General features: G+C 46.4%; 1 protein-coding gene across 3 annotated transcripts in view; it reads right to left on the minus strand.

Annotated features, from left to right (window-relative positions):
- The window catches only part of WIPF2 (WAS/WASL interacting protein family member 2), a 337,163-nt gene that overhangs the window by 164,640 nt on the left and 148,539 nt on the right, over positions 1-23,984 (minus strand). For all 3 annotated transcript variants that reach the window (XM_078645527.1, XM_078645528.1, XM_078645529.1), the window contains exons 3-4: positions 5,573-5,705; positions 5,338-5,448 (exon numbers count right to left, since the gene is read on the minus strand). In XM_078645527.1, coding sequence (XP_078501653.1) covers positions 5,338-5,448; positions 5,573-5,705 — 244 coding nt within the window. The remainder of the gene's footprint in view (positions 1-5,337; positions 5,449-5,572; positions 5,706-23,984) is intronic.

The raw sequence follows: 23,984 nt of genomic DNA on the forward strand, positions 1-23,984 counted from the left end.
CTTAGATTGTTTTGCCATAGTAGGGTTAGATGGAGTAGTGTAGTAGAATACAGAAAGTGATGCCCATGTAAGTGTATCTAAATAAGATAATGTTGGGACAGACACAGGTTTCCGGGGAGGCAGGGAGGGCATGTACCACTCTGCAGCCCTCTATGCCAAGAACAGATGCATACTGGTAAGTAGCATATTCCGTTCGAGGCATATGGGCTGCAGATGGTACATTTATGAATAGATTATACAGCAGTTACCTCCCTAGCGGTGGTCACCCGTGTCTGTCGCAACCGTTTGAAATAAAGTTTTTAATACAGCTTGGCCCACTCTGGCTTGTTGTGTAGCCTGCACATCAACACAGTAGTGTTTTGTGAAAGTATGTGGTGTAGACCAAGTTGCTGCTCTGCATATGTCATCTAGGGGAATGTTTCCTAAGAATGCCATAGATGCTCCTAGCTTAGGTGTAGAATGAGCTCTAGGAGGAACAGCTAACGTTCTCTTTGCTTTTATGTAACATATTTGTATACATCTTACAATCCATCTGGCGATGCCCGCTTTAGAGATAGGATTGCCCTTATGTGTTGGGGAAAACGCTACAAATAGTTGTTTAGTTTTCCTGAAATTTTGTGTCCTTTCAATGTAGTACAATATTGCCCTTTTGACATCTAATGTGTGTAGGGCCCTTTCTGCTACCGTCTGTGGTTTTGGGAAAAAGACTGGTAGTTCCACTGGTTGATTGATGTGAAATGCTGAAATTACTTTAGGCAAGAACTTTGGGTTTGTTCTAAGAACCACTTTATTCTGGTGTAACTGTAGGAAGGGTTCTTGTATGGTCAATGCCTGTAATTCGCTTACTCTCCTGAGGGAGGTAATGGCTATAAGGAAGGCCACCTTCCATGTAAGGAATTGTATTTCACACCTATGCATAGGTTCGAAAGGTGGTCCCATTAGTCTGGTCAGTACTATGTTGAGATTCCAGACCGGGGAAGGTGGTAATCTTGGTGGAATGACTCTTTTAAAGCCATCCATGAAGGCTTTGATTGCTGGCACTCTAAACAGGGATAGGTGTTGCCTGTTTTTTAGGTACGCTGCTATAGCTGCTAGATGTACTCTGATAGATGTGTACGCAAGATTACATTGCTGTAAGTGTAGTAAATAGCAAATAATCTCTTTTGTTGATACGTCCAGAGGGTTGATGTTATTACTGGTACAGTATACAGCAAACCTCTTCCACTTAGCTGCGTAGCATGCTCTGATGGTGTGATGTCTCGCTCGCTTAATTATCTCCCTACAATTTGGGGGTAGATCTAAGTATTCAAATTCTAGGATTTCAGGAGCCAGATCGCTCCATATGTGCTCCCCATCCGGTGAGCGATGCATCCGCTGTTATTATCACCTGTGGAATTGGTTCTAGGAACGACCGCCCCTTGGCAATGTTTGTTGTGTTCCACCACTTCAGAGAGCGGTGTGTGCGGTCGTCTACCAACACCAGATCTGTAATCTGTCCTTGAGCCTGATTCCACTGTGTCGCTAAGCATTCTTGTAGCGGACGCATCTGTAGTTTTGCATATGGTATTAGCAGTATGCAGGATGACATCATCCCTAATAGTTGCATGAACACTCGCGCTGTTAGTGAGTGTTGTGGTTGGAATCTTTGAATGACTGTAAGCATTGTTTGGATCCTGACTGGATTGGGGTATACTTTGGCTTTTTCTGTGTCTATAGTAGCCCCTAGATATTGTTGAACCTTGCTTGGTTGCAGGTGTGACTTTGTATAGTTCACCGTAAACCCTACCTGGTGTAGCAGCTGAATTGTCTTTTGTGTGTTTTGAAGACATTCTTCTTGTGACTTGGCTTTTATTAGCCAGTCGTCCAAGTAGGGGAAGACATGTATTAGTTGTCTTCTTAGGTGAGCTGCAACCACTGCTAGGCATTTTGTGAACACCCTTGGTGCCGTTGTGACACCAAACGGAAGGACTTTGAACTGATAATGTTGTCCTTCTATCACAAACCTGAGGTATTTCCTGTGGGCTTTGTGAATAGGGATATGAAAGTAAGCGTCTTTTAGATCCAGTGTAGAAAGAAAGTCCCCTTTCTTCAGTAAAGGAAGTACTTGTTGGAGCGTGACCATGTGGAAATGTTCCGAATTTATGTATGCATTGAGAGGTCTTAGGTCTAGTATTGGCCTTAGAGACCGGTCTTTTTTGGGGATCAGGAAGTATAGGGAGTATACTCCTGTTCCTTGTTGGTGTTGTGGAACCTTCTCTATGGCATGCTTTTCTAGCAGGGATAGTACTTCTTGTTTTAACAGTGTCAGGTGATCTTGTCTCATTGGACGCTGTTTGGGGGGGATGTTTGGTGGGGTAGCTGTGAGTTCCAGGCAATAACCATGTTGGATAATTTGTCTCACCCACCTGTCTGATGTGATGTTTTCCCAGACGGGTAGGAACTGTGATAGGCGTCCCCCGACCGGTGTTATATGGTCTGGGGGAAGCTGTATGAAGTCACTGCTTTGGGGTTGGAGAGTTGCGGTTGTTATTGTTTCCGCGACCTCTACCCTTGTTGTTGTTACCTCTGTAGTTACCTCTAGAATTACCTCTGGGTGATGTCGGTGTAAAAGAGGTTGGTTGCTGGCTTGTACCTGTATTTTTGGATCCTCCTCTATAGGTGGACCTACGAAAGGAACCTCTTTGAGTTGGCTGTTGCAATGCTCCCATTGATTTAGCCGTTTCCGTATCTTTTTTCATTTTTTCTAAGGCCTCATCTGTCCCTGAGCCGAAAAGTGTTTTCTCATCAAAAGGTTGGTTCAATAATGATGTTTGTACCTCTTGTTTGAATCCTGAAACTCTAAGCCATGCATGTCTCCTTAGCATGATGCTTGTGTTTATGGATCTTGCTGCAGTGTCTGCTGCGTCTAGGGCGCACTTAATGGAAGTATTAGTTATTATCTTTCCTTCCTGTATGAGTTGATCTGCCTTCTTTTGGTGTTCTTTAGGGAGGTGCCTGATGAGTTTTTCTAATTCATCATAATGAGCTCTGTCATACCGTGCAAGTAGCGCTTGCGTATTAGCTATGCGCCAGCTGTTTGACGCTTGGGATGCTACTCTCTTGCCGGAGGCATCTATTAGCTTAGACTCTTTGTCAGGAGGTGGAGCTTCTCCTGTAGTTTGCTCTCTTGCGAGCGTTTGTGACCACTAGTGAGTCTAGAGGAATTTGTCCCTTGATAAATATTGGGTCTTTTAGAGCTGCCTTATATTTTTTATCAATTCTTGGGTTTAATACCCTAGCCCTCACCGGGTCTTTGAATATCTCTGATGTGTGATTGAGGAGGCCCTTAAGCATTGGTAGTGTCCCTGATGTTCTTTGTGCAGCAGGTAGTGTTTCTAACAGGAAATCCTCTATTTGAGGTTCTGCATGTAGCTCTACCTTGTGGTATTTTGCTGCCCTATTAATTAGTTGTGCAAAACCAGTATTATCGTCAGGTGGTGAAGGTTTTGAGGGATACAGGTTATGTTATGTTATGTTAATTTCGATTTATATAGCGCCAAATCACCGACAGGTCTCTTAGCGCTTGCTTTGGGAACCCGTCCTGGCTTTCCCTGTGAGATAACCCCTACTGGGCATCCCCAAGGTGAAAGCTAGGCATCCCATCGCAGTGGGGCCGTAGTGGAGATTAAGCAACCTATTGCCCAGAGTTGCAGAGTGTGAACCCATGATTCGAGTAGGCAACAAGGCGAGAATTATCGAGTCCGTGGACATTTGAGCTCAAGACCCTGCCGCGTCGGGAATTGAACCCTGGTCCCGGGTCTGACCTCTGCATCAGGGTCTGCCTCCTCTAACCAGTGAGCCACACTTCTCCACAGGTCAGGTTCGTTATCGTTATCTGACCCTACATTATATTGTTCCTATGGATCTTCATCCTCTGGGATTGTGTCTTCATCATCCCTAGGATGTTCTCCCTCTCCTGTATCACTTTCTACATCTGTTATGGGTGTAGATGGGCGTAAAGGAGTAGCTGGCCTAGTGTGAGGAAGCGGAGAAGAGGGTGTGTCTCTAGGTTGTGGAGAAAGGGGAGGAGTTGTATTCGTCCCCATTGTTCTCTTCTTAGGAGGAGTTTTGTCGTCCGACTGTTCATTCTTCCTCTTTTTAGGTAGTTCTGTCACTACCTTGCCAGTTTGTGGATCAATAAACAGAGTCTTTTGTTTAGGATCTGTTTGATGCTCCTGTGTCGGTACCGAAGTTTTTGGGTCCGAAAGGTGTTTTTTCTTCTGACTGTCCATTTGTATTTTCGGCACCGAGAATTTATTCGAATCCGATGTTTTCGGTGTCGAAGATGTCTTCGGTGTCGAGGTTGTCTTCGACGTCGAAGCATGTCTCTGTTTTGACTTCGAGCTTTCCTTTGTATGGAGCTTTGGTGTCGATGTCGAGGCGGGCCGTTTCTCGGATCCACCATGGTGGGAGATCGAGTGTTTCGGTTTCGTTGCGGGGCCCGAAGGCAGGGCGTCTGAAACTTTTTTCGGTTGTCTGACCGGGCTCGAGGGCGGGGTCGACACCGTGCGGGGTCTGTTCTTTGGTAAGGGGACGTCCTCACTCACGGTTTGATGAACGCCGATTTCCTCGACGTCGGACTCGTCCGCTTGTGACCCCGCCTCGTCCTCCTCTTCTTCCTCCTCTTCGGGATGCTGGTCCTCGAACAGCTCCAGGATTGCTTGTGACTGCATTCTCGATACCTCGTGTCTTCGGGCTCGACGGTTTCTAATCGTCGACTTGGAGGAGAATGCCGCACAGGCTTCACAGTCCCTGGATTCGTGTTCAGGGGACAAGCAGAGGTTGCACACCTCGTGTAGGTCCTTGTGTGGAAACTTAGCACCACACGTTGGAAATTTTTTTAATGGAGTCCTTTCCATGGACTCTGGGCTGGACTACGTCGAGATGGGCTTCTTGGTCTCGTCGACGTAGCAGTTGGAAATGTTGTTGTTGACGTCGAAATGGAAGTGTAGCCGCGTTCGATAACAATACCGTCGAATTGGAAATGGAATACGTTCCGAATATAACCTTCTTTGTCGAAGTCGGTCCGGAGCGCTTCGATCCTCATCCGAACCCGATGGCGGAAAAAAACAATCTAAGGATGGAGCCGATGCCCATGCGCACTAGCACCCAAAGGAGGAGTCATCGATCCCGTGACGACAGACTTCTCCAGGAGAAAAACAAGTGCAATCATCCGAGCCCAACACCAGATGGCGATCTATTCATAAATGTACCATCTGCAGCCCATATGCCTCGAACATATAACTACAAAAGTCTTCTAGGAGAAGCAGCATAGGCAGCATGTGAGATGTTCAGTACCTGAATTATCTTTGCCGCCTACTGGTCGGAGTTTAGGGACTCCACCTTGGAAAAGTCCTCCCTTAGGCTGCAGAGCTCCAGAACTGAATCCACTGTTGCCTCCCTTGGGTTCTGTAAGGGAAGCATTCCTGTTAATGTCACTAAGCAGCATAAAAAGTCAATAGTTAAGAGACACCCCACTTTCCCCCCCTAAAAGAAAAGCGCCATACAAATGCTTGATCAAAACCAAACTTACTCTCAATGATCGGGGCGCTCCTGTCATTGACAACGCCCACCTTTTTCAGCCGCGTGCCTTGACAGATGTCACTGAGTAGTGCCCCACGGCCTCGCTGCTCATCCCGGCTCAGCTTTGGAGGCTCTGTATTTGCCTTTTGAAAACAAAACACAAAATACACAAATTAGGATGACAAATCTACATTAGGACACTCTCAATCTTTTCTTTCATTCCTCAGTTTAAGTGCTCAGGAATCTGCCTGCCCGTCTATGTGCAAATGCACTGACTAGTTGTATGTGAATATCAATATGGGTCCAGATAGTGCTTTCAGTGGAAATTTCTGCAGGAGATTTAATTGCATGTGTGTATACAAATAACTCAACCCTTGCAGGCCTAGGAAGTGGAGGAATGGGAGGTGGGCAGAATTAATCTAAAAGGCGAGAATTCTTTTGTGAAAACAGAAGAAATCAACTAAAAATAAAAGAATAAAAGTACAAGTTCTACAAAGACTAGAAAACTCCACAGAGAAAAGTACTAGAAGCAAAGTTGACGCTATGGCATTGGCCTCCCCCAAGACTCAGATGTGAGCTTGAGGCACCGACGGAGAGTGCGGGGCCTCATAGATCCTGAGCAAGGTCCAGGTGAGGTGAGGTCAGTGCCCCAATCATGAAGGAAATCCTACTTTCCAAGTGATACAGAGGTTATAAGGTATTGGTTGGTACAGGTTGTATTGTACCCAACCCTTTTCTATTATTTGTGTATTTATTTGTTTATAAATCACTGAGTGCAACGATCATAAGAACAGAGGCCCTGATGAAAGCCAAGGGACAGGTTGCCCGATAGGCAGAAACATGTTGGCCCATTATCAGACGGATATTTGTTGACTGTCTTCATTGCACTGTTCTAGTTTTTTAATTAGGAGGTGTTGCTCAGTCGTAGAATAAAATTTATAGAAGAGGGACACACCATCCTATTTTAATTTCCCCACACTTGATTTTTTTTGTTTTGTTGCACTTTATTTCACTAACCATCAAAAGATCAGCAATCAGATGGTGGCTCATTTACGGTGGTAAAAACATATCCATAACCAGCAACGAATGGTGTGGCTTACTAGTCCCAATGATCAGGGGACCAGCCTATATTACACCTGGGTATGGCCAGATGATAGGACTGATCATCAAGTCTATTTTGATGGTAACCCATTGCGTCATGGTGCGGACTATGCCAACCAATCTGTAGATGACCCACATGTGTCTGTATGCTTCTTAACAATATGCTCACTTATTTGTCTAACAGGCTGTCTTTAGGTGACTTTAGCACTCCGAGACTTTGATAGTTCGGATCGACAGCGCAGCTTATTTTTTCGGCTGTTAGACCCCCTGTGTTTCTGTGTTATACATGGGCCAGAAAGAGCAAGGAAAATTCATTCTAGTTCCCCATTATGAGCATCTGAAACTAACTTACTTAAAATGTCGACGTCTGTGCAGGAGGTTCTGGACCACTATAAAAAAGCATTCTTTTAAAAAAAGAATAAATAACTGCCCATCTGAAAATTATGCTTAAGTGTGATGTAGAGGCAAAAGTGCTGACCTTGGAATTCAAAGTCTTGTTTCTAATCCCTTCTTTGGCATTTGACAACTAATTCTGCTATTCTGGCCACATCACTAAATCTGTGTGTCAGACTGTAAATCTGCTCAGTGGAAAAATGACTTGCGCAAATATGTTATGTCACTACTAAACATATGTATAGAAGTAACTCAACCAAAACCTTCCTTTCCTCCACTTTATGTACACCATCAAATTATTTCCCCAAATTACTTTAAAATTCAGTATACCTGCTCTACAGCTAAATTAGTGTTTTTTAATACAAACATATACAAACTGACATTTAAATAATCAAATTAGAATTACATCTGTGCTTCTTTCTTCTCTTTTTAAAAGGAAAATAAAATGATAGGCAAAAAGCCTTCACAAATGAAATGTGGGCTTTGCTACCTCAACCAAAATAGCTTCTAGAGTCACACCGCACACTGCATCAACAGCTCACTTCATTTTTAGATCGAGCCTAGAGCAGCGCATGCTCTGCTTGCTCGACTTTAGTAAGGGGGATTTCAAAGTGCTACAGTGGCCTAAAGCTTGCGTGCATGTGCGCGTGAACACGCGCAGCCGCCATCTGTCAATCTTATCTCATTGTTTTACAGTTAAGAGCAGTCATGGCTCGCTCATTAAGTGCTTTTGCCCGCAGCGCACACAACTCCCTCCGCCTCTCTCCTCCGCCTCTCTCCCCCGCTGCAGCCCCCTTCTTGTTAGCATGACTTGGATGACTCTACTAAGGAACTTTTGCGCAATATTTAATAAAAGCTGAATTATTGACTTGCATGCCACATTTTTGTTGACTGGCTGCCGAGATGACGCGTCATGCCCTGAAGCTAGTTAGCGTTTTGAGGGGTTGGGTCTGTTTCCCTTATGTGTCCATTTTTACCCCTTTTTTCACTACCTTTCTTGTCTTAGTGTTGGGAGAGTGTGGTGCAGCTGTGGGGGTTCCTGTTTGCAGCCGCAGGGTATTTAAACACCGTCTACCTTTCACCTCTTTCTTGTTTTCACTTTCCGGTTCTCGCCCCCGGAAGGACTTCGCCAACAGCTTCTCTTGGATTCACACTGTTTCCTTCTTTCTACCCCGCTCTGTAATCGCTTGCTCGTGTTTAATTTTGCGGCATCTGCACAGATTTCCTAGGAGTATCTGCCAGGCACTCTCTTCCGCCCTTTGCTGGACTTCACACACAATATTCATGCTGGTGAGGTAGCAGGGTTGTTCTTTTTCTCGTCTCTCGCCTTTCACAGAAAAGGTCAATGTTGCTGCTTATTTCATTTGTTATGGGTTTCTTGGGCAGTTTCACAAAGCTTAGAGGAACAGAACATTTTGTAAAGCGATCCCTTATTTTTTATTAGTATAGGAGGAGCAGTTTTTTTTGCCATTCTGTTTTTTTCCCACAATGAGAAGGTGGCACTCAATTGAAGGTGGACTTTTAAGGATTTATGCGTTTTGCTGGGACTAAATCTTGTTTGCCTTGTCTACCCTAAATGGATTGAGTGGAACCTAGTTCGCCCTGACTACCCTTTTTGGACTGAGTTTGCAAATGCAAAGGGGTAATCAACACAAATAACACTGCCTTTGTGGACTATTACTTGGTTATATGTAAATGGTGTTCTCTTTGGTACCTACTGGTTAGAACTCTCTTCTTTTCTTTTTTTTCAAAAGCTGCCAGGGCTTAAACCTGTGATCCATCGTCAGCCAGACAGGGGAGCATAAGACTGGTAGTCTACACCTCATTTGTAGGTCTCACCTACGCAGCGCGCATGCGCTGCATAGGAGGACATTTAGCTGTCGCTCTGCTGTTTTTGGAAGCACACACATGCTTGTAGCAGCATCCAGCTTGGGGGAGCGAGCAGGAGCGTGCCACAAGCACAAGTATGTGCTTACAAAAACAGCACACTGCGCGCACGCACCACAGCCCTTTTTCATGCATTACTTTTCCGCATTAGTCGGTGAACCCGGAACCGAAGCCTTTTGTGCTCATTCCCCAGTACTTCCCTTCTTTATTTCACGGTAATGTTAGCAACATCCAGACATCAGCAGGTAATCTTTCACATGTTTAACAGTGGCATGAAGTCTCCCAAAAATTAAAAAGCAAGCACTTTCCGCACTCAAGCAACCACCCTGAACTTCATTAGAGAAAATGCACGTAGGCTCTTATCTACAATTCCGGTGACAATTCAGAAGCGTGCGCGTAGGTTTCAATTACTCAGCTGTTACTGTCGCCCACTATAATAAATGTAGTGACTTCATTAGACGCCAATTCAAATCCTTAAACGCCTTTCATATTTTTGAAGTAAATATTTAAGCTGTCACATTTCATTTCGCGATTGCAACATATTTTCAATTGCTTCAGAGTGACATTTGAGGAAGTTTTTCTTTGAGCAAGAAATGTCAGCATTGCCATTCACATTTTAAAGAAATTGCCATTTCTGTGAAGGGTTATCCGATAACGCCTTTTCAGAGGAACCAGACACAGCTTCGAGAATGGGAAGAAGGTGGCCAATTATACTGAGCCACGTAGTGTCCAGGAAAGGTGACGTGTAGCATAGGTTTTGTAGCAGAAGTGCGCCCTTACAGAACAAAATGCTCTGCTTATAAGTAGTTTACTACTTTTTTGCCGTGTTGATTGCTTTTTCCTGGCACCCCATGACTGAGTGATAACCAAAGCAGGAACAGAAGGTAACAAGCATTGGCATAGCCAATAGGTACCTTTGATAGGTACATTTGATGTTGTTGCACCAAGGATATTGTGCTGCATAACTAAACACTTATAAGGTCCCAAAGGTGAGACCTATTGGCTATGCCAATGCTTGTTTGAGTAAGACTTCTATGTTGATCATCTTTTCTCCCCTGGCTTGACCAAGGCAGCCGAGGTTTTTGGTTTAGTGAAATTAATAAATACATTCATGTTGAAGAAACAAGCTTACCAGTGAGACACCTGTTTAGCAGCAACTCAATAGACACCAAGCTTGCCCACTGCGTCAACCGGCCATCTAATAAGTTACGAAAAACTGTCAATGAGGCAAAAGATTGGGTAGACTTAACCAACCCAGTGCACGTGGCACCATAATTAAAGAGTTACTTAGATTATTTTAGATGTCGGTTATCCAGTTCATACATCAACATTGTAAAAAATAAAATAAAAAAAAAAATAGATTACAACCAAGAAAATGTAATAAAACCATAGGAAGGAAAGGCAAGTTCTCAGAAAGCTTGCAATTAATTGGACTTATTTTTAAAATATAGTATACGGTTCATGAGGGCACTGCCTGTACCTTGCTAAACCTTCCGGCTGACACGACAGCAAGGATACTTTTTTATGAAAGATGTTGCGAGGCATACAAGTCAGGTTTAGGTACTGGTTTAAACGGAAAGCCCATCAACTTAGAAAGGACTAGCCTGAAAAAATCCTTTATGGTGATATAGGAATTCTGATTTAAATATTTTCTGTAAGCACAGCACAAGTGGGATGATAGGTAGGGTAGTGCAGCCTTTTCTCAAAACGTTCTGTGATTATTCTTCTGTCAAGACACCATACTTCGAATCTCTTCAATTTTAATGTATAGGAATACCTTGTAGATAATGCAAAGGCCACATTAATAATGATTAGACATTTTGAAGTCAGATTCAGTCGCCCTACTGCTGGCAACCAGGAGCAATGCAGGCAGACTCAAATAAAAATTCTGAAGGGCAATAATGCTGCTGCTGCTGCTCATCCTAGACATGAGATCTGGTTTCCATGGCAATACCCTACATAGTTTGCCATTAGTAAATAATGTCAAGACATTACAGGTCTTGTGGTCATTTCGGAGCTACAAAATTATCCTCATAGTGGATTTTCACAACTTGCACATTACTTGACAGAAAGGAAGGTAGACTGCGATTGACTCGACATAAGAGGAACACAAGGTGATAAATGGAGTATGTCTGCCCGGAGGAATAAAAGGGTATTCCACCAATAGACTGTTAAATAATAATAAAAAATTCCATTTATAAAGCGCCTGGTTACACCCAGCGGTGGGTCCCCGTTCTAGGATAAAGACTCCAAAAGGAAGAAGAACAAGCATTTACAATGCAACGGTCTCGGCATTGCAAAAGTTAGAGCTATTAGCATTGTAAATGAACGCGAGTTTAAGGTCTTGACATTGTAAATTACAAGGTCTTTTATTTATGTTTTAAAAACCAAAACATAAATAAAAGTCATTGTCATTTACAATGCCAATAGCTCAAAGTCGCGTAATGTGTATGGCTAACTACAGTAGCCTCCTGACGAGTGCCCTTTCACTTAATTTTTTACAAATTAAAGCCCTGGCACTCTTTTTTTTACAAATTAAGCACGGGTGGTGTCCGTGTGTGTGCATGGCAGTGGTGGTGTCCTTGTGTGTATGGCAGTGGTGGTGTCCGTGTGTGCATGGCAGTGGTGGTGTCCGTGTGTGCATGGCAGTGGTGGTGTCCGTGTGTGCATGGCAGTGGTGGTGTCCGTGTGTGCATGGCAGTGGTGGTGTCCGTGTGTGCATGGCAGTGGTGGTGTCCGTGTGTGCATGGCAGTGGTGGTGTCCGTGTGTGCATGGCAGTGGTGGTGTCCGTGTGTGCATGGCAGTGGTGGTGTCCGTGTGTGCATGGCAGTGGTGGTGTCCGTGTGTGCATGGCAGTGGTGGTGTCCGTGTGTGCATGGCAGTGGTGGTGTCCGTGTGTGCATGGCAGTGGTGGTGTCCGTGTGTGCATGGCAGTGGTGGTGTCCGTGTGTGCATGGCAGTGGTGGTGTCCGTGTGTGCATGGCAGTGGTGGTGTCCGTGTGTGCATGGCAGTGGTGGTGTCCGTGTGTGCATGGCAGTGGTGGTGTCCGTGTGTGCATGGCAGTGGTGGTGTCCGTGTGTGCATGGCAGTGGTGGTGTCCGTGTGTGCATGGCAGTGGTGGTGTCCGTGTGTGCATGGCAGTGGTGGTGTCCGTGTGTGCATGGCAGTGGTGGTGTCCGTGTGTGCATGGCAGTGGTGGTGTCCGTGTGTGCATGGCAGTGGTGGTGTCAGTGTGCGTACGGCAGTGGTGGTGTCAGTGTGTGCATGGCAGCGGTGGTATCCGTGTGTGTATGGCAGTGATGGATTGCCCGCCCCTTTCATGCCAAGTATAGCGTGAAAGGGTGCCTTATTTACAAGGCAGCGTTAAGCCACGTCAAGTGGCTAAAAGCTGCCTTGTGAATAAGGTGAAGCCCCTATCGCCACAGGAACGTGGGAAAGAGTGACGTTCCTGTGGCAATAGGGGCTTGTAAATATGCCCCTAAGTGAGAGTTTACTCATTTATCATGGGGTCGGTTTTTTGGCCCGAGGTTTTAAATTTAGGAGTAAATACAGCCTTGCAAATATCAAATCAGTAGGTCACTATCACATGAAAGACTGCCGTGGTCTAGTCTTCTTGCTTAGATTTATTGCTTGGCCATTGAAAGACATGGGTGACACTGGCAGCACTTCTAATATTTCATATTTTCGAATCCATTCATAAAATGAGCTATGTTCTTGCAGTGTTTTTCTTCATTTAAAATATCAGTTGGTTATTGCTTGGTCATTGATATAATGATTGCAAGCACCTGCTTTCAGTCCTTGAGCTGGAGAGTGTATGTTTGTCAAACTGACAAAATAAGGAACTTTTAATATTTAACTCTGTTTCTGTTCCATGTTATTATAATATTTGCCTACATATGAATGAATTTGCGTACAGCCAACTAAATTAGATTTATTAAAACACTCGGGAATTAGATGGCTAAACATGTAGGGTGGATTAAAAATCTTTATTCAGTTTTCAGATAAAACCATAAAAGTGCAAACAACAGTTCACAAAGAACAAAAAAGGTTCCTTGCCATTTCAGTGTTACATCTGACATAAATAATAAAAAAATATATCACTGTGCGTTAGAATACTTTAATACGCTTAGACAAAAGATGACAAAATATAAAACACAGAATGTAAACTGCAGGCGCCGCGTGCCTCTCTGCAGACTCCCCCTGCATTCCAGAGAGGCGCGCGACGCGATCCGGTCAGCCCTGGAATGCCGTGGAGACAAGACCTGGCCGCGCGCACAACGTTATCCTATGGAAAAACGCTGCGCGCGGCCAGGTCTTGTCTCCCTTCGGCGTCTCAGACTGCTGAGACGCCGACAATAGTTCTCGGCAAGAACGCGCTTTCAGCGCGTTATAGCCGAGCCCTAAAAACAGAGCACTGCCTAAGCTAAGAGGAAAGAGGACTACAAAGGGGACATACAGAAAGTCCCAAATTAGAGTTGAAATAACCAGGTTTTTAGTTGGGTACGAAACTTGCTTTCAGTAGGTTCGGCTCTAAGAGTCAATGGCAGAGCGTTCCACTTTTTGGCAGCCAGATAGCCAAAAGAACATGCTTCCATCCTGGCCCGTTGTATTTTAGGCACCCTGACCAGGTTTGTTCCCGTAGATCTAAGATTGTGGGCAGGTGTGTAAGGGGGTTATCATCGAGCGGAGGTAGCTTGGGCCTTTTTAGGTCGAGGACCTAAAGGCTGCGCTTGCGCAGTCTTTGGTCGGAGATTTAATGTTTTTTACACAGGGCTTGAACCCGCCTCTCTCCTCCATCTCTCCTCCATTGGCTGGCTTCCTAAACGGAGGCCAGCCATTGGAGGAGAGGGGCATCACTCCAATCAAGCCCCATCTCTTTCGGATTCAGGGGTGTGTTTTTGGCGTTCTTTCCACCTGTGACGTCATCCGTCACTCAGAACGCCAAAAACATGCCCCCGAATCTGAAATTTTCGGACCTTTACGGCCGGCATTTTTTTTTTTTTTTGTGGTCTTCGGGTGCACCGTCGCCCGCACCGACCTGCGCGTGAGCTGATATGAAGACGATGCCAGTGTGAACACAAAGTAGCTGTTCTGAAATCCCAACTCGGCTGCAGCAACAGGTCACCCCGTTCTCGAGACCTGGTGGAGGGCAGCCCGGAGCGAGGTGCCTGCTCCCATCCGAGGGAGCCCGGGCGGCGGGTGCGAGCCACTTGGGGACCATGCCGGGCCCCGCGTTGCTGCCCCTGCCGCTGGGGGGCTCCCCCAGGCTGAGGAAGCCGACGGGCGCCTTCCGCCTGAGTGAAAAGTTTGCGCTGTTGCTGGTGTTCAGCGCCTTCGTGACGCTCTGCTTCAGAGCGCTTTTCTTTCTGCCGGGTTCTTCCAAGCTGTTGAGCGGGGTCTTCTTCCACCGCGCCCCGGAGACTGGCGCCCCGCCGCCGCCTCCCCCAACTGCCGCCGGAGACCTGGAAGAGCGGCTGGCCCGCATCCGAGAGGAGCACGCCCGGGCGCTGAGGGAGGCGCAGGACACGCTGCAGCGGGCCCCCGCAGACATCCAGTCAGACATCCGTCGCAACAAGGAGCGGCTGGCCGCCGACATGGGGGAGCTGCAGATGGTGGACCATGAACCCCCCCAAGGGGATCGTTTTTAAACCGCCTGTGGGGGCCGCCGGAGGGAGCTGGCCGATCCCAGAGGGCGGGACAAGAGGAACAAAGTGCGGGAGGTGAGTGACCTGGGAACATCACCTGGGGCTGAATAAACTCGACTTTATTCCACATAATTTCTTCTGGATTTATTTATGTATTTCCTTACTACAGGCTGATCATTGGGCGAGCGACCGTTCTGGTCAGCGAATCTTCGATCCTAATGTTACACTCCTCCATAGTCTCACAGGACCTTTGCGCTTGCCCGCAACACTAACTGTTCTGTGTTGCTCTTGGTTACATTAAAAGCTTGTTCCCTAGCGCCACCACTCTTTTGAGCTGCCAAGGCGGACGTGGTCCTTTCATAGGCTCATGGCGCATGGGGTGCTCCTATCTGCCAATTGCACGTTTCCTGTGTTTACAACAGGCAGTGCCACTGCAGAGGAAGGGGTGGCAAGTACTTCTTTATCACGATGCCTGCACGAAACTAGAAGGCAGGCCTATCTGTGTATGGTTGGCTGCAGTATGCTGTTTTAGAATCACTCTGCCGTTTGCTGCAGAGCTAAGTGCATTGGTCCCAGCACCACCATTTCAACTCGCATGCCTTTTCCACGTCTAGGCGTGTATTGATGTTGGGCTATTAGTCTTAAGTCCCATCAACAATTGCGTCTGCTTCGGTGGAAGGTCTAAAAACTGCTTTGCAGGTCTGAAAACTGCTTTGAAGTTGCCGACTACCAGACTGCAGCAGTGACCTTCAGCTGCGGTGAAAACGGGCCCACTGTTGGTGGCATGTCCACATGCCTGCTCCTACCCACCTAGGCACTTTCTGTACTCCATTGTAAACCAGGTTAAATGTGTTTTGAGGTTGGTTGAATTAGCGTGTGCATAGTATGAATGGAGGATTGAACGTGTAGCTGTGCTGGTGAATTCCATTCATTAACATGGATGCTGCCGTGGGCACAGTTGGCTTTCCAGAGAACTAGGAGTGTTGGTGAGTGTTCCTGAAAGACGGCTGGGTTGTCTCTTGTGAGGAGCCTTTCGTATGTCTCGTGAGAATCGCTCACTGGGAGACCTGATTAAAGTACCACGAAGGGGCGGTACACTGCATTGAATACCCCACGTTTCCAATTTTCAGAAGTGACGTATATTTATGGCTTGGGATAGACTACTAATGTGGTGATGTGGTGTGTATTTGCTAAATTCTTCCACAGAGCCATTTGTTGTAATACGACACCGCCCACAACTCTCGTAATTCTTTCTTGATCGGACTACCAGAAACTACTTATTTCAGCTGCAAGAGCGCTAATTAGAGCCTTGCCCTCACAAACCCCGGAGGGTCCCAGGTATGGCCGTAAACCGGTTTTTGTTCAAAAGCTGTCTTCACAAGCCTTTAGCATATGTACACGGTCTGCATTCCATCGCCAGATCTGAAACGTTGACAGCGTCAGGGGTTAGCGAACACCACCGTCCGTCCGGCTACTGATGGTTATGTAAAACTACAATTTCCTTTTATGTATCGCCTCACACAGCAGTCCAGTCCTGCTGTTCCTATACGCTGTAAATCATATGTTACTGTTAACCAGCTTAATAGTAATCGACTCAGGAGAATGGCAGGCTGAGTCAGCCTCGCCAGGATTCGAACTCACGACTTGCAGATGCACCACATGCTTCAGAGCGGGCATTCCCCTCACTGAACATCCCAGAGAGGTTTCGGACCAGTAATCCATTTGCAACCAACACTCCCACACCCACTGGTCTTAGTCAAACGTTGTGTAGAATGTCAGCCATGCTTTCATGTGTAGGTCGGACAAAGGCGGTGCACTGAACCCACTCTGGTTTCCCGTTCAGTGTCTTGCTCACCTATCATGAGCAGAAGTTGTTGGTACTCTGGTCGGTGCAGTGTTTCTCCTGCGCCCCCCTTCCCAGCTCAGGGTGACAGGGTTAACAAGCTTCGAGTCGGGCTGAATGCAAGGACTGAACAGGATGTTGTGCAGCCTGTTGTTCAGGACGTTTCCTCGGATTCCGCCTTTTGTTTGATTCAGCTGGGCTGAAATATCTCTGGGTTGCTGACCCTCCCAATCAAAACATCATTAGCACCCTGTCGATGCTTAGAGTTCAGTCAGCTGGATTATTTGCAGTTTGTTTTTTATTTATTGAATAACATGTTATTCTGTATTTCTTATGCGGCCTTTGATTATGAACAGATTTCTGTTTCTAAATGCCTCTCCCACTCTGACTTTGTCGAAATTCCACTGTCTCTGCAATTCGGTAGACCCCTCAAGAATCCCGGGGCTGATCCCATCTCTCAGCACAGCAAGAAACCGCCACCTCTTTCCCCACTCTGAACCCTCTGTGTGTGTGTGTGGGGGGGGGGGGGTGGGGGGCTGTGTGTGTGTGTGTGTGGGGGGGGGGGCTCTGTGTGTGTGTGTGGGGGGGGCTCTGTGTGTGTGTGTGTGGGGGGGGCTGTGTATGTGTGTGTGTGTGTGTGTGGGGGCTCTGTGTGTGTGTGGGGGGGGCTCAGTGTGTGTGGGGGGGCTCAGTGTGTGTGGGGGGGCTCAGTGTGTGTGGGGGGGCTCAGTGTGTGTGGGGGGGCTCAGTGTGTGTGTGGGGGCTCAGTGTGTGTGTGGGGGGCTCTGTGTGTGTGGGGGGCTCTGTGTGTGTGGGGGGCTCTGTGTGTGTGTGGGGGGCTGTGTGTGTGTGGGGGGCTGTGTGTGTGTGGGGGGCTGTGTGTGTGTGTGTGGGGGGGGCTCTGTGTGTGTGGGGGGGCTCTGTGTGTGGGGGAGGGGCTCTGTGTGTGGGGGAGGGGCTCTGTGTGTGGGGGAGGGGCTCTGTGTGTGTGTGTGTGGGGGGGGGCTCTGTGTGCGTGTGTGGCTGTGTGGCTCTGTGTGTGTGTGTGTGTGGCTCTGTGTGGATAGCTTTTTTTGTAGGTGGCTCTATGTGTGGGTGGCTCTGTCTGTGAGGGTGGCTATGTGAATGACTGTGTGGGTGGCTCTGTATGTGTGTGTGGGTGGCTTTGTGTGTGTGTGGCTCTGTGTGGGTGTAAATGTAATAGGTTTATAGGTAATCCTCTTCTCTACTCTACTGGCAGCCAGTGAAGAGTAGACAGAGCTTTAGTAGTGGATGCTCTTCTGGGCAGGTCCAATTACAAGCGTGCAACAGCATTCTGGATGTGTTGAAGTTTGCCAAAGTGCTTTTTGGAGATACCTAGGTAGAGAATGTTACCATAATCTATCTGTGATGTGACTAGAGCATGAAAGATGGTTTTCCTGGCCGCCGTCGGTAGTAGGTCTAGGAGTTTCCTTAGGACTTTGAGGGTCCCAAAGCGTTTTCCAGCTACCTTCCTTATTTGGGTCTCAAACTAAAGTTTAGGATCAAACCAGACCTCCAGATATTTAGTTTCCGCTTTAGGGCCGGTGTTTGCCCTATGAGCATGACCAGTTAGACGGTCATTCCCCAACTATAATCACTTCGAGTTCAGGGCAATTGTTGGATATCTATGAGGCGAGATCCCTAAGACAGTGAGAGAACTGATTCGCCGCTGTCTCCGTATCAGGGTGACATTAAGGTGCGTCATCCGCATATGACACAATGGTTACATTGTATTTATCTACAATTTCAACATGGGGCAATACAAAGATTGAATAAAGTGGTGTCACGTGGTTACTAGAGACCTTATCGACATCTTTAAGCTACCATGAGCCATGATGCTGCTTTTGTGCTGCTTTAGAAATGCAATAAATAAACAAGTGCACGACACTGCACGCCTTTATTTTGCATGCCTCCGTTTATGCCTTTCCAAGAGAACTCTCTACGGTGCTCGTTCTCTGCCTGTTCCTGGAGTTTAGTCTGAACATAGTGAGCAAGGTCGATAAAACACTGACTCTTGTTGTTCTGGGCAGGCAGGCCCTAGCACTTAGGTAAAACATACCAATGTAGCTGTTTATGATAATATGAGGATGCATGTTTAGGGAACACACACTTGGCGAGGGACCTTTCCAGAGAGAAGAGCAACACGCACCTGTGACGTAGGAATACGATCTATGTCCTGAGGTATCGGGTCCGCTGACAACGCCCAGAGATCTTCTATTATATAATAATAATAATACTTCTGCTTACCAAGGGGAGGGTGGTTAGGCCTTATAGTCCTTTATCCACTGTCTTTATAAAATGATATCTCCCTTTATGATATATGGCCTAGCTGCAATGTTAACTGTACTGATATTATGCATTTTGCTGCTAGTGGTGGCTCGTATACAGCATTTTAGAGCATGTTAGTTAAAATAAATATTTTAAACTATTTTCGTGTTTCTGTCAGATCTTATTGTGGACAAGTGCGAGAATGTGAGCGAAAAGGTGTGTCTTGTTACCGCGATTCGTGAGAGATCCGAGAGTGTTGTGTTCTGAGGTGTTTAAACATTGCTTTCTCCATTTGTGAGTAGGAGAGCGAGTGAGACACTATAGCTAGTCAGTCCTGGGCTCGTGGGTACTAAGGCAGTAGGAAGGCTCAGCTCCAATACACTGAGGTCCTATAATCCTGTGCAGCGCCTAGACCCCCTCGGGGATTCGAGCGCTATATAAATTTCACAATCAAATCAAGAAGTTCTGAGTGTTGGAGTTTCCAAGGCGTGTGTCACAGGGGGTGTCCTCTATCCCTTCACTAGTCCTTTCCAATCCAAATAACAGACTAACATGTCCACCACTCACATTAATTTAATATTTCCCTATACTAACTTCCCTCCATCTCCCCTTTACTAATCCCAAATCCCCTCCTATGGTTATAAACCCCCCCACCCCAAAAAAACAATTCTAGACCCTTCCCCCTTTAATGCCTCCACCATTCCATTTTCAATCCAAATAGCATACTAACATGTCTACCACTCATATTAATTACGTGCATTTTTCCCTATGCTAATTCCCACTGATCCTGTTTGAGTTCCGGAGTACCGCACTACTCACCGAAAAGTGCTTCAACACCTCATCAGGGGTAGCAAGCGCTATGTAAATGCAAACCTTTTTCCCACTTCTATTCCTCCAATATCCTTCTCAATCCAAATAACAGACTAACATGTCCACCGCTCAAATTACTTTCATATTTCACTATACTAATTTACCACAAATCCTTTATGGGTTCTGGAGTAGCATGCTACTCGCCGAAAAAGTAATTTGGAGGCTCGTCAGGGGTAGTACAAGCTATACTAAAATGCAATTACACTACAATAAAATACAAACCTCTGATCGTCACCTCTCCCATGTGGCTGCCTCAGCCCAGCAGAGATTAGCTGCCATTAGGGATAGCTCTGGGTGGGGTAGAGAGAGGGGGTTTGCCAATGACCCAACTGTGGTCCACTAGCCACCACTGCAAGTCTTTTAGAGTCTCCTGTGATTTAACTTAACAAAAATTCAGGGTAGAGGCTTAAAGACCGGAATCATAGCCTGAATGTCCTGAACGCTCCTTTCCGTGGGAAAGGCACAAAACCGAACGATGTCTAGAATGGCTACAATCAAGGGGAGCGTCTGAAAAGGAGTCAGGTGTGACTTTGACACATTGATAATGAACCACGAAAATGACAGGAGGTTCACCATAGTTTGGAAGTAGTTGATAACTGCCAAGGGTGAGTCAGTCTTCAACAGCCAATCTTCGGAGTAGGGGGAAGACTGGATTCCAGACCTCCAAAAATATGCTATTACCTTCACTTTTCTAAACACTCGATTTACACTTGTGAGATCAAATGGGAGCACAGTAAACTGAAAATGCTCCTGTCCCACCACAGACAGCAGCTAGCACCGTTCCATGTAACGGTGTAGGACCGTTACATGGAAATAGGTGCACTCCAGATCCCACTCTACCATCCAGTATACGGGGTTGAGGGCAGACAAGATCTAGGCTAGGGTGAGCATTTTGAATTTGTCCTTCTAGGGCAGAGGACTTCAAACTTTTTGATGCCAAGACCCCCTTGTCCAACATTTTTAGATGCAAGGACCCCCTTCTGACAAAAATTCCTAGAACCTAGTACTCCTCATCATCGACAACTATCAACAACCATAAACAACCCAAATTCCCACAGCAAATATTTTTGGGGGAGAGGAGTTGGCCTAACGGCTAGGGCGCTCGACCTCGGACCTGGGGATCTGGGTTCGAGTCTCGGTAACGACGCCAAAACCTCCTGTGATTCTGGGCAAATCACTTAATCTCCCCGTGCCTAAAATGAAAGTGTGTCCTCATGTAACGTAACTGGAAAAATATGTAAAGCGCTCTGATACCTGATTCAGTTCGGGTCTAGTTTGCGCTATATAAAACTCAAAAAATATATACATATATATTTTTTACGGTGGGGAAATAATATTAAACAGTATTTAGCAAACAAATGTCAGTGAGCGTAGGGGTGTAGTCAAAGGTGTAGCTAAAAACAAAGGGCCTCATTTATGAAGAATTGGTGTAGGGCAGCGCTGCAAGTCTTCTTAACCGCATGCGTGCGGCATGATTCCCCCCCGTACGCTGGATTTTGCGAAAGCGCACTTTGCATGACGAGCTGGGCTCGTCATGAGCGTGCCAGGAGGCTACCTCATGACGAGCCCAGCTCGTCATGAGCGTCGAAGGGGTTATTGCGCTATCCTATTTCAATGTGAAAGGGCTAGAATCCACTGTATTTATGAAATACGGTGCATTCCTGTCCTTTTCCCTTGCATTGGTGCACACATTGCTGTGTAGCACCAACATAGGCAGGATTGTTTTTGTACAGGAAGGGGCACCTTCCTTCACAAAAACAATTCATAGAGGCATTTTCTCTTTTTCTATGTGAACTGCAGAATGCAGCACACATGGAAAGAGGAAAGAACGAGGAGAAATAAAAACATTTCTCCTTGTTACGCCTCCGCTGGGGAGGCGTCCATTTTTGGAGCTGCCCCGGATTTACTCGATTTTGTAAATATTGGGAAGCATCAAAATCCATGGGTGTTGCATGGGAACCGCACGCAAAACCCTCCTTGATGCAGAGTAAGACAACACAAGGACTTGCCCTGTTATGTCTTACTCCACATCTATGAGGTCATGCAAAACCAGGCCCGGACTGGCACTTCCGGGCACCGGGCAATCCCCCGGTCGGCTGGATGGGGTGGGGGCCGGTTTCCTGACAGGGGGCCGGTTTTGTGGCTGGTGGCGATTTTCGGTCAGTGAGTAATGTCACGTTAGTCACTTCAGAGAGAAGTCTAGACTGACAGGCTAAGACTACTACTACTCCTCTCTCCGTCCGCCGTTTCTCTGCTTCACGGCGCAGGCACAGCCTGCAGGAAAAACAGAAACAGCACACCTGCATTAACCCGGTGCAGTACAATAATCAGGAGGAGGAGGAGGTCCATGTGCGCAGCGCGCAGATGCATTGTCTCCTCCTCTGCAGCGTCTGCACGGCCCTCTTCAGCATTCACCCTTACGGTGGGGCAGATTCGGTCATGCCGGATGCGCATTGGGCCACACGCAATTAGAAGTGCGTATGACTGCCTGCATCATGATCCCAGAGTGACGACTGAGACCGAGGCCCTGTGCGCAGGCTTGACAGTGTTGGCGGTCATAATTTAAAAAAGCAGCAGGTGAGTTTTTCCCTCCACTTCATTCTTTGGCAATTAATGATTCATAGTGCACAGTTGGCACTGGGCGGGCGCCGTGTGCAGTGGTGGATTGGATTCTATTTAATTTGATTGTGGTTGCAAGTGAGTCACCAACGTGCCACTGAGGGAACTCATCCAAACATTCCATCCTGTCTCTCGCCCATCAGTTTTCAACTGGCAGTCAGCTGTGACTCCACTGCTGGAAATCGCCACCCCTATGGTGGGTGGCCTGTGAGTTTGATGGGGCAGGAGCCGCACCCAATTTATGGCGTAGCACACACTGTCAATCTTTGAAAGGCCCTTTCTGTCTGGTAAAGAGCTCTCTTATAGACACAGGTGCAGTTGTAGAATGCACACGAGGTTGCGGGAGACTTGTTTTTGGAGGCATTGGTTTTGGTTCACTGTCGAATTTGAATTTCAAAATGCAGTAACGTGCCTTGGGAAAAATGGTAGTATGAATTCTAGCTGGTCGGCTCATGCGACAGTAATTCAGCTACTAGTCTTACGAATCTTTGCAATCTTATTTTACTGTGTGGCACCGCAAACGATATGTGATTGTTTACCTTTCACCAAAATGGAGTTTCTATATGAAGTTACAGCACCACTAAGGATTTGACAGGGCCACCGTCATAAATCGTCATCCGATAGCTTTAATGTTGACCTGGGCTCTGGAAAGGGATATGCCATCGCTGCCAACATCAGATTAGTGCCTGAGAAGAGGAGTCCAGCATGGGGGGCACAATGCATCATCTCCATGACCTCTGAATTTCACAGGCATTGAAGGGGGCTGGGCTGGCTTTCTTCTCTAAATATAGTTTTGCTCTTGGACGATTGTTCGTTTTTCAGTCCAGATTGAGCGAGGGGATTAAGCCAAGGCGAATGTGCGAACTGCGGGCCTGCAGCGCCAACCAATTGGAATCTACTTCACAAGGATGGGACCATGCGACTAAACCGATATTAGTAAATATGTGGCAACGGTAACTATAGTGCACAGCAAATCTTCTGCAACATAATTCTGTTTGCAGTTGTGATATAGTTACCCCCAAACCGACTGAGCAAGCACTTTCACTACAATAAGCTTATCAGCAAACATGGTTAAAGTTTGCGTGCACGCTTGTTACAAAGGTTTTGTTGTTATGGGCAGGCTCTGCAAATCTCGTTTTTGCAGAGGGATTGGCTCCTCTTTTGCACTCCAATATTTTAGATGCTGATATGTACACTCTGTACTCGTGCAAGGACAAAATCTTTAATTAAATGAATCTAAACGTGTGCAGAAATCAATATGTACACACACGCAGGCACTCACGTGTGAAGTTATCCTCTGCATAATACCTTTTTATTACCTCTACGTGTATTTTCTATTGTCTATCCTTTCTTATCCCAGCGTGAATTGTGGAGACTTTATGCAATGATCGTTTGGTCCGTTTCATCCTCCTTCCTCTATTCGATGTCTTTGTAGACCATATTATTCATGTAACAGTGTACACATAGGTGCTGGAAGTATGGGGGAGAGGGGTTCTGTTCCTGCAGCACCCCTAAAAACACACACAATTTAAATAATTGTAAATGTGCTGTATACATATTTCAAAATAGATCAGTAATTAGGAGTGTGTACACTGTCTGTCTCTGTGTGATTGCATCCATCTGGATCTTTGTGTCAAGCTACATTGTGTGCTAAAATGCCACTATGGCTGTGTCTGCCCTTGTGTCAGTGTCTAAATGCTTGTCTAACAGAGTTTCCATGTGTAATTAAATGTCTGATTGTCTCTTTTTTGCCTTTCTGCGAGTTGTTAAGGA

This window comes from Lissotriton helveticus, chromosome 5_1, assembly GCF_964261635.1.
Source record: "Lissotriton helveticus chromosome 5_1, aLisHel1.1, whole genome shotgun sequence".
In the NCBI taxonomy this organism is placed as follows: domain Eukaryota; kingdom Metazoa; phylum Chordata; class Amphibia; order Caudata; family Salamandridae; genus Lissotriton; species Lissotriton helveticus.